The sequence below is a fragment of the Camelina sativa genome, chromosome 13, assembly GCF_000633955.1.
Source record: "Camelina sativa cultivar DH55 chromosome 13, Cs, whole genome shotgun sequence".
Classification (NCBI taxonomy): Eukaryota; Viridiplantae; Streptophyta; class Magnoliopsida; order Brassicales; family Brassicaceae; genus Camelina; species Camelina sativa.
In genome coordinates this window covers 16,608,049-16,619,262 of record NC_025697.1, presented here as the reverse complement: position 1 = coordinate 16,619,262, position 11,214 = coordinate 16,608,049, and the positions used below count along the sequence as shown (strand labels likewise).

At 36.6% G+C, this 11,214-nt stretch overlaps 4 protein-coding genes across 4 annotated transcripts in view; 1 reads left to right on the top strand and 3 right to left on the bottom strand.

Moving 5' to 3' along the window:
- LOC104738296 (glycine-rich cell wall structural protein 1-like) overlaps nt 1–240 on the top strand; it is a 1,491-nt gene extending 1,251 nt beyond the window's left edge. The window contains exon 2 of the mRNA XM_019234575.1: nt 5–240. Within this exon, the coding sequence (XP_019090120.1) occupies nt 5–240 (236 nt within the window). The remainder of the gene's footprint in view (nt 1–4) is intronic.
- Nucleotides 2,379–3,047, bottom strand: LOC109128363 (uncharacterized mitochondrial protein AtMg00310-like). Its single transcript, XM_019234574.1, has one exon. It carries the CDS (start codon nt 3,045–3,047, stop codon nt 2,379–2,381), a length of 669 nt encoding a protein of 222 aa, XP_019090119.1.
- LOC104736913 (cryptochrome-1-like) lies at nt 5,446–8,525 on the bottom strand. The gene is made up of 4 exons (XM_019235113.1): nt 7,847–8,525; nt 7,438–7,656; nt 5,857–7,345; nt 5,446–5,759 (listed from the first exon to the last, which is right to left on the bottom strand). The coding sequence occupies exons 1-4, from the start codon at nt 8,193–8,195 to the stop codon at nt 5,756–5,758; spliced, it is 2,061 nt and encodes a 686-aa protein (XP_019090658.1). The 5' UTR covers nt 8,196–8,525; the 3' UTR covers nt 5,446–5,755.
- On the bottom strand, nt 10,380–11,214 carry LOC109128362 (uncharacterized protein At4g02000-like). Its single transcript, XM_019234573.1, has 3 exons — nt 10,739–11,214; nt 10,540–10,624; nt 10,380–10,439 (listed from the first exon to the last, which is right to left on the bottom strand). The coding sequence occupies exons 1-3, from the start codon at nt 11,212–11,214 to the stop codon at nt 10,380–10,382; spliced, it is 621 nt and encodes a 206-aa protein (XP_019090118.1).

The following is an 11,214-nucleotide window of genomic DNA, read 5'->3' as shown; positions in this document are numbered from 1 at the left end:
GGAGGTGGTGTGGGCGGTGGATCCGGTCACGGTAGTGGTTTTGGAGCTGGAGGAGGAGTTGGAGGTGGTGCCGGAGGAGGACTTGGCGGTGGTGCCGGAGGTGGAGGAGGACATGGTCTTGGCGGAGGTCATGGAGGAGGAGTCGGCATTGGGATTGGGATAGGAATAGGTGTTGGGGTTGGTGGAGGCTCCGGTCATGGTTCCGGCAGCGGAAGCGGTGGTGGTGGGGGTCGCCATTAATCAAAGTGAACTATCATTAATCTCACGTTTTAGTGTACTCAAGAGTCCTACTTTCCATTTTATTTCTCTGTATTGTTTTAAACAAAAAAAGTGTATGATATACATCAGTTTTCAATTCAAGATGTGGTTTCTCATTTATTTGTGTAAGAATGCTTTCGAAAATCAAATAAGAAAATATTGAATACGGCCGGATTGATCTTAAATTTTTAATTCTTAAATCAGCTTTCTCATAGGAACACATATTATTTCTTTGAGGTCCATCGACTTCAATTTTAAGGTCCTATCGTCAGATATTTCTCCACCAAACTAACATAACAGTGATAACACGAACAACTTTTATAGCTGTATTTAGCCACCTTTCACTTATTTATAAGCGAATATTATACTAAACAACTTTACTGCAGAAAATCCGATTTTGATAGTAATCAACATATGTACAGATGTCATCAATTGCTTTTTCGTTGCTAAACTTTTGTTCGGTTCATATATGACATCTCTAACAACACCAATACACCCATGCATTTTTCATCTCTAGTTTTCGATAACATTGCGTTATTTGGTTTATGATGGTGGGTTTTTGCTTATTTATTATTGGTTTATCATATATGACATCACAGATGTTATATTGTTGTCTTGCTTGGTTTGATGACATGAATTCCGTAGGTTAGTTAACAAATATGAGACTGTTAATTAATGAACAAAAAAAATGGATCTGGTTATTACAGTTAATATTAGATGATTTATTTTTAGAATGTAACTCTCCTCATTTTTTGTTTTGATCGTCTTCAAATAGGCAAATATAATGTTTAACAAAAGAAAACTAGGCAAAAGACCATACACTTTAAACTAAAAGCAAGGATATAGACGAAAGAAAGCACTCAGTCTCGACGATCCAGCTCTAATTGGTCATGAAACCATGCCGGTCCACCCAGAGCTAAATACGATGTGAACCTACCGTCCTGAGTAACATTACACGCGATATCTCTGGCCACACTATTAGCTTTGAGAGTGGAAAGATGGAACGTAACTCTCTCCATACTCATCAATACTCTGTGAATCTTGACTAGGATCGAGTGATACTTTGGCCACTCAGCAGAACTCTCCATTGCCAAAACTGCTGCACCACAATCCATCAACAACTCACACGAATCAACATGCAAGTCATGTAATCCTTGCAAGCACCATAAAACACATTGCAACTCTACAACAATACGGTTAATCGTCGGTCATAATGCATCCCTCGAGTGAAAAAGCGGATCACCAGCATGGTTACACAATATCCAAGCTCCACCACTAAAAGCAGAATCATTAACCTAATAAGCATGAATATTGCATTTAACAAAACCGAAAGCCGGTTTGGTCCATCTCTTTAGTCCAACCTGAATCCGTCTGTTCTCTACCCCAATGTCTTGTTCAACCAACTACTGTTGATTAATCCAGACCTCTGACTCCTCTAGAGCTGTAGCAATCAGAATATGTGGATCAGAGCCCTTGGCTGCATAAAGAGCAGAATTACGTGCCTTCCAAAATCCCCAGAGTAACCACTGAATTGCATTTCGAGTAGTCAAGGCCAAACCTCCGTTTTGCATTAAGCTAAACACATACTCCATGTTTTCAGAAATAGAATTCGAAAATTCTTGTGCTTGAAGAGGGATGTGAAACAGAGACCACACCTGCATCGCCGAAGCACACTGAAACAACACAGGAGACATTGTTTCCTCGTCTCTGTTACATAGTTGGCATCTCTCATTGACATTAAGTCCATGCTTCCTCAGACAATCAGCCACTGCTAAGGCACCAGAAAAAACCCTCCAAAAAAACATTTTGATCTTAGGCATTGTCTTCAACTCCCATATTTGTTCCTTAAGCTTATTCAATCTTTTTGTAGCTGCTGTTTCAGTAACCAATGTCTCTGCAGACTGAGCCAACAACCAATTCCCACTCTTCACAGAGTAGCTACCATCTTACGTGAACGCCCATATTCGTCTATCTTGCAACCTAGGTTCCAGAGGAAAGGACCTGATTCTTAACACATCACACGGTGGAAACAAATCATTTAGAAGCTGCATATTCCACTCCCCCTGTGACGTTATAAAAGAGGAAACATTACAGTTGAGGTCTATTGTTCTTTCTTTGTTTTAAGGTCTTTGTGGAACTTCATCAAACACCCATTTATCCAGCCATACACTAGTCTGGCCCCCATCCCCAATGGACGTCAGAAGACCTCTTTCAAGTAATTCTCTCCCAAAGAGAATACTCTGCCAGGCATATGATGGTCTGGAGCCTAGGCAAGCCTCCATGAGGTTTGTATTCACATAATACCGGGCATTGTAGACTCGGGACAGAAGAGAATTTGGCGTATTCAGTAGGAACCAAGCTTGCTTAGCCAGCAAAGCTTGGTTGAAGTTACCAATGTCTTTAAAACCAAGACCTTCATGTGATTTGGCTTTGCACATCTTTTCCCAAGACACCCAATGCATCTTATTTTTATCCTCACATTCATTCCACCAAAAATCAGCCATGGCACTTGTGATCTGCTTACATTGATGATTTGATAAACGAAAACATGACATTGCGTATATCGGTAATTCCATTGCCACCGATTTAAGCAAAACCTCTTTGCCACCTAAAGAGAGAGTTTTCTCATACCAACCGCTTAACCTCGATTTCAAGCGATCAGTTATGTAACTCAATAGCTCTCTTTTTGGTCCACTGAAACACTTTGGAAGCCCCAAGTACTTCCCGGCACCCCCTTCTAGTTCAATTCCTGTAAACTCACCAATCACCCTACGCATATATGGGTCCATTTTCTTTCCAAAGGTGATAGATGATTTTTTAATTACAAAAATGAATGGAAGTTTAAATAACCAAAATAAATACAGTTGAAATTTCAGTTACATATTTCCAACATTTATTTTGAGAGTGTACCTCCCCTCACTTTCATTACATAAATTTTCTCATTCTTCAGAAAATTGTTCAAGCTAACTTATTGCCCAGAGCCTGAAGAATTATGTTTGTTACTCGAATATTGTATAATCAACCATAAACATTTAAAATGATAAGTTTTTTGCTTTACGTCTCATATGTGTTTGACACAACTGAGTAACAAAGGAAGTTGGAATGAGAAAGTCCCACATTTACAAAATTAAAACTTGCTTTCTCACTTTAATACTCCATCTGTCTCATAAAGATTGATGTTTTGGGATATTTTTTTGTCCCACAAAGATTGATGTTTTGTAAAATTCAAGAAGTAATCATTGAAAATATTTAAAATTTTGAATTGTTATTGGTTTAAAATTAAATAATATCTCTTTAGTCAAAGAAAAATATATATTTTAAACTCAGTAATCATTGTTTTCTTAAAATGTGTAAAATCTTCTAAACATCAATTTTTATGAGACAGAGGGAATAATAATTAATTATGTGAATGCATTTAACTGAAACCACTTGGTGGAGACGAGAAAACATTTACTGCTAAATTGTTTAAATGTAATTTCAAGACCATTTTGGTTTTGTAGTTGATGATGCCTTTAATAAATAAGGATTAAGATATAATATAATTGGATTAGGACCTGTGTGGGTTTAGAGTTTTTAAAACAAAATTAAATTTAACGAAGAATATAAAATAAATATTTTGAGTAAGTAAAAACTATCTATAAAAGTAAATAGATACACCTAGGTGTCCAATGTGATATTTGGTGTAAAAGGTGTGACTATATGGTTGAGACCATTAATCATGTTGTTTTTGAATACCCTCGCTCGTGTGAAGTTTGGGATTTATCTCGACTCTAGTCTCGTCAGAGGAATTTCCATATGAGTCGGTGTACTCGAATTTGGATTTTGTTTTCTAGAGGGATGCCTCTCAACAGGGTGATCCTGATCAACTTCTTCAATTACCATGGATTTTATGGGCAATCTCGAAAGCCATGAATAGCCATGAATAATTTTTTTTTTCAAGGTTTAGAGATCGAGGCGAATGATATAATTGTTCAGGCTCTCGGCAATAAGTTAGCCTGGGAAGAGGCTCTCTCTTTTACGGCGGTCATGTCAGCTCCATCTCCATCTTCGGATGTCCAGGTTTCTTCACCTTGTTGTTAGTTTGAAGTTCTTGGAAAGAAACCAATGTGCATTCAGAATTGAGCTGGTGGTGTTGCGTTGGTGAGGAGCGAACCTTGTTGTTGGGGGCCAAGTGTCTAAGACAGAGCCCCTCCCCCCTGCATTCGAAGTTAGAAGTGTTGTTGTGGGCCATGGAGCGGATACGTGCTGCATGGATTGCTTGTCAACATTTCAAGACTGATTGTGCTGAGTTACTCACTAGGGTGCAGTCCTCTGAAGATTGGTCGTCCTTCTCCAACATGCTCGATGAGTTTAACTCCTTGGAGTCCTTCCCACTATTCTCCATCTCTTGGATCCTGCGTGCGTCAAATATGAAGGCGGATTGTCTTGTCCGTGCTTCACGTTCCCTTATCTCTGAAGTTTCTTTTGTAAACCCCTTCCCTCCAGCTTGGGAAACTAACCGAGAAATTTTCTTTTAATTTATTGTTTAGTTAAAAAAAAAAGTAAATAGATACACTTTTAGTTAAAGAAAATAGTTGTAGATGAATTCAAAATTATTAAAATAAATTAAATTTAACAAAGAATATATATTTAATTCTTTTCGTAAGAAAAAAAATGTATAAAAGTAAAAAGATAAACTTTTATTTATAGAAAATAGTTGGTTTTTTTTGCTATAATACACTAATATATATCCATTAACAAATCTACTATCTACATTACCACAAAAAGTGTATTTGTACACACAAATATATTTTATTGTTAAAATATACTCTTTAGTCTTTACTACTACCAACAAATTGTCTTTATGAACATATTAAATAACATTTTATATGTCTTTTCACTTTAACATTTTTTTAGTAATAAAAACACATATGTTAATCTTACATACTACTATCTTATATATCTTATTATATAAAGTTTGATGTATTTTTTTATGATAGGTTTTAAATTTTTAAATTTTTATTTTTAAAATTTTTAATAAATTTGACATGTGTCAACATTTGAATAATATAATATAATTAACACTTGTTAGTGAGTCACTTTAACGTAAAGCTTTTTATAAAAAGATTCATAGCTTTATATAATAAGATTCATGTTAGTATATTCACGTAGACGTGTTCCACATAGACTAACAAGTCATTTAGCATAAATGCGAACTATATATGAGTTTAAGATTAAGAATTGGTATGTGTTTGACTATAACCAAAACTTTGAAAGCCAACAAGTATGAGACCTGGTCTAATACCACAAGTAACATACTTACTATACAGTGTATTATAACAATATGGGAACCAGAGAAATAAAAAATGTACATCAGACAAAGCTCCTACAAAGTTTTTCTCCAGCTCCATTACATTAAAGCATACCAAATGTATACTCTGTTTACAGTCCAACCAGGTTTAACCAGAGTTACATCCCTTGTCAAGTTCCTCTCCTTCTGCACTTCGATTTGCCCCTTTTACCTGTAAAATCAGACATACAACAGCAAAATTGATACTACTTGGTTAGAACAATGTGCCAAATTCCAATTGCATTGTAAAGACTTGCAAAGTTACACACCCGGTTTGTGAAAGCCGTCTCCAGTTGAGTATTTCATGGTGATTCTGCAAGTAGCTAGATGTGGTACTTCCTCCACCAATCCCATTTTCTTCACTAGGGAACTGTTCTGAGTAGGCCGGAGACCACTCGGGCACTATGCCTCCGTCTCTCTCTCTTCTTCCGCTGCTGGAAGATTCCGCTGTTGAGTCTTCAGTGCTCTCTGCAACAAGTCTGATATTAAATTCTGGAATCATAGCAGTGACTTGGTTTGATGCCGGTTCTGCTCTTGGCTGCTGAGCTTGGTTGGTGTTAACCATGTTCCTTGGAACCTCTGCTCTGCTATCTCCTACTGAATTTCTCAAATTCAAAGACGACTCTTCCTCCTCTTCAGGTCTGATCAAAGAAGAAGTAATACTTGGAACCATCTGATCCTCATATCTCCTGATTGGGTTGACTCTGGTTGGTTCAGTCTCTTCCATTGTGATGTCCCTGGGAAAATCAATAGGAGCTTCTTCCACTTCAGTAGAATCTCCAAGTCCTTCTTCTGATCCATTCTCTATAGCAGCTCTTGAAGCAGCTTCTAGTTGCCACATCTGTGAAAGCGCTTCGTGAAGCCGTGCTTTTGCTTCATCTAATCCTACAATTGGTAGAGGATAGTTTGATCCAAGTTCAATACCAGCAGCTTGAAGCACAGACTCAGGTGCGTTCCACGGATGATGTATCCAGTCTGTAGGGAGTCTAGAGAGTTCTGGAAGCCATCTCCTTACGTATTCACCATTCGGGTCAAACTTGTACCCTTCGAACTGAGGGTTATCTATGCGATCAAACTCCCGGCTATCCGGGAGAGTACCAGTAATGTATTGCCAACCAAGAGCATCACTTTCTAAATCCGCATCAAGAAGGGTGTCCCAGAAATACTTCATCCCCCATCGCCATGGCAACTGAAGAACTTTAACAAAGAAGCTTGAGACAACTACTCTTATGCGATCATGCAACCAACCAGTAGCCCATAACTCTCTCATCCCAGCATCGACCAAAGGGTATCCAGTCCGGCCTTGTCTCCATGCCTTGAAATAGTTCTCATCCACTGCCCAAGGGAAGTACTTTAGGTGGCCAAGAAGAGGTCTTTCATGTGAGTAAGGATGGTTAAAACTGATGTATCTAGAATACTCCCTGAGACCAATAGATTTCAGGAAAAGATTCACGCTTTCTTCCCCAGCCTCGTTTCCTTCGTTTGCCCAAGCGACCTGTTTGATCCGAACCAGATGGAAAACTTTTCTCACACTCACTTCCCCAAAATGTAAGTGTGGAGAAAGAAACGAGGTTGTGGCACTATCAGCTTTTCTGCGGTTCTTAGAGTATTCAATCAATGGTCCGTTTATGAACGTTGTGAGAGCTTTATCAGCATTACTCCATCCAGGAGACCAAGCTCGAGCCAGAAGTGCATTGCTTCCTTTCTCTGAGTCATCTTCAAATACCAATGGATCCGGAACACATTTAGATACATCCCCTGCAACAATAATACAAATCAGAGTGAATAAAAAAACCAGATTTGGAGAAGCTGAAGCCACAAGAGTGTGTGTGTGTGGCTAAGAAACAAACCTGAAATGATCTTCTTAGGTGGGAGAAGAGGAGACTCAGGGTCATAAGGCATGCTAAGGCATCTTTCCCAAAACGCATCAAACATAGAGAAAGGACGGCCTAATTCATCAGTCACCTCCCATGGCTCGTAAAGCAAATCTGCGTTGAATGATCGAACCGCTATGCCTTGTGCCGTCAAAACATCTTTAGCACGGTGATCACGCACCAAGGATAATGGATCTGAAACAAAAAAAAATCAAAACTTTAAAACTGAATCAAAGTTTTCATTTTTCAGTTTCATCACACCTAACAAAACATAACCCATAAGAATAGAGATGATTCCAACCACAAAAATCCTATCTTTTTAATCAGATACCAAAAAAAAAAAAACAAAGAAGAGGAGAGAGGAGGGGAGAGAAGATGAACAGACCATATAAATGGTTGAAGAAGATCTGAGAAGCACCAGTGGATTTAACAACCTCAAGAAGAGAAGCAACACTATCAGTAGATCTCTTGGTGATGAGACAAGTACCAAGACTTCTAAGAGAAGAATCAAGCTGAGCCAAACTGTTCTTGAGCCACCACCTAGAAACCCTACCTGGATGATAGTGTCCTTCTTCCTCTGGTGCCCAAACAAACACAGCAATCACAGGACCAGCTCTTACAGCTGCAGCTAAAGCTGGATTATCTTCAACCCTAAGATCTCTTCTAAACCATACAATACTACAACCACCACCACCACCATTAGAACCACCACCACCAGAAACAGAACCAGACATCTCTCAGCTCAAAAAAAAAAAACTACCCTAAAACCTTTTCTTTGCCAATAAGCATAAAAAAAAACCCAAATCTTTTTAGGGATAAAAATTACTTTTTTATTCAAAGTTTTGCAGAAATTGAAAACCCTTTGGTGGCTTATCTCTCGAGAGAGAACAAAAAAGTATGTTTTTTTTATGAGCCAAAAAAATAAAAGCTTATCTTTACGAATATCTCTCTATGAGTGCCTCTCTGGCAAAATGCAACTATACTACTCTTGGGAATATTATTCACCTAAAAAGATTTTTCCTAATTTTAGACATCTCAAGTAATGACCCGAAAATAAAGCAATATGCGTTATTTACATTTATTTCTCTAGTTTTTATTTCCTATTTATTCCTACGTTACAGTTTCAATAATATTTATATCATACTTTATTAAACTAATTTTCACTTGAATCCAAAAAAATAATAATAAATTATCCAAGAGGCAAAATAGAAAATNTACCATTAGAACCACCACAACCAGAAACAGAACCAGACATCTCTCAACTCAAAAAAAAACTACCCTAAAACCTTTTCTTTGCCAATAAGCATAAAAAAAAAAAAACCCAAATCTTTTTAGGGATAAAAATTACTTTTTTTATTCAAAGTTTTGCAGAAATTGAAAACCCTTTTGTGGCTTATCTCTCTCGAGATAGAAGAAAAGACAACAACAAACACAACAACAAAAACTATGTTTTTTTGATGAGCCAAAAAAAAAAAAAAAAGCTTATCTTTACGAATATCTCTTCTCTATTGAGTGCCTCTCTGGCAAAATGCAACTATACTACTCTTGGGAATATTATTCACCTAAAAAGATTTTTTCCTAATTTTAGACATCTCAAGTAATGACCCGAAAATAAAAGCAATATGCGTTATTTACATTTATTTCTCTAGTTTTTTTGTTCTTATTTATTCTTTACGTTACAGTTTCAAATATATTTATATCATTTTAAACTAATTTTTCACTTGAATCCAAAAACTAATAATAAATTATCCAAGAGGCAAAATAGAAAAAATTGGAGGTTGATCGAGAGAGGTGAAGAAGAAAAGAAGATTGACACTAAAAATAATGATTCAATTCACACACGACGAGATTTATTGGAAAATTTTGCACCACTACTTTTTTTTTTTTTTAATATGTTCTTTCCCACTTGGGAAATATTATCCCTATCCAATTGAACCAAAATCAACTCTGACTCACAAGTTTTTTTACTCCTTTCCCTAAATTTTCTCCTTTTTTTTTTCTTTGTTTAGAAAATAATAAAAAGAGAAGAACCTTATACTTTAGTTCTCTAGAACATATTCTATGTATCTTATATATAGATATTAAACTGATTCCTTATGCACTTGGATTCTTTTGGAAGCATTATTGTATATTAATATAAAAGGTATTCAATTTGGATTTCTGTTTTTTTTTTCTCTTAATTTTGGAGTTTTTGGATTTGAAAAATTATATATATTTTTTTTCTGGTTTGAATTTTATTTTTGGTCAAAGATATCCTCAATTTGTAAGATAACTATAGTTTTAAATTAATTTATATATTTTTTTGGTTCAATTTAGATTTCCATTTGGTTTCTGAGATATACAGTATAAAAAAAGTGAAGTTAAACTACATTACAATATGGTTGTTTGGTTTGTTTGGGATCGGTAAAATCCGGTTTGAGTAACATCTTAATTTCGATTCTCTATTCTTTTATTTTCAAATGATTATTAAGCATAATAGCGAAATCATACAAATGATGTACTGAGGATGATTCTGAAATTTTATTGGAAGGTTAGGATATGAGAGAGAGAGACATATTAGCAAAAGTGGGCGAGAGATAGATATGGTTGCCCCTCCTTGCCTTTTAACATTTTTTAGGACTTTTATTTTTCTATTTCTTTATTTATCTTTTAAATTGGTGGGGAGAATGTTACAGTGATAGAGTTCGGAGTTAAACCTCCATTGACAAGTCAATTTAGGTTACCAAATTAAAATGTCTAGAATTTTTTTTTTTTTCCAAAAAATTCATCTTATATATGAGCTTATACTGTTACATTCATCAGAGAAGAAACCAAGTTGGAGAGTCAAGTTATTACAACAAGCTTGGAAACACAGCAGATTTAAACTACAACATAACTGCTAAAATAAGGTAGATGCTAGTGAAGTAAGTCTGTCTTCATCACTCTCTCATTAAGACCATCAAAACAATGTAATTCATTGCAGCCGGTCTTAAAGCATACTTCATAAGTAAAGAGGAATGACAGAACCTTACATCTCACCACATCATCTTCAAAAAACAGTCATCAAAGGTCTTCATGAATTTCTTCCACGACCTTTACCTTCATCAAAATAACCATAGCCAAGGCACCAAGAGGTGAACCAAACACCATTGTCAACATAAAAAAAACTAAAGCAAGACACATCCTACAAAAGGATTAAACCAAAAAGAAGAATCTCAGAAATAAAGGCTATTAGTTCCTGAGATTCCTGACTTGTTAATCATTTTCCTTAGAGGTTTATGGTAAAACCGGATAGAACCTCAGTCCTGGATCCTTTCTGCATTGACGTGTGTTCCTATCAGTCTCCATGTGCACCTGTTTCCCTTTTTTCCTCTTCGAGCTCTCACCAATTTCATAATTTTCTTTTGGATTTCCAGTTTTAGAAAACAGAGAATCTGATGAGATTTTGATGGAGGCTGAACTTGAAGACGGGAAACATTGGAGAGGGTTAGCAGCTAAAAACTCCTCAAGATTCGGCGCTGGAGAAGCAGGTCTCGGCGGCTGAGAGATAGGGGAATAGGAAGAGATTGCGGAGCTCTGATCTGATTTAATGTCTCCATTACAGCTGTTGTGAACGGATAACACTTCTTCTTCCTGACCAGGAGCCAGAGGAACATCGAGGTAATCATCATCAAAAGCCGGAGGAGCAAGATACGGACAGTGAGCCAAGTCGTGATTGAAGCAACAACAGTTGGTGCATACTTTTTTGAGTTTTTCATACTCAAAACCTATCAT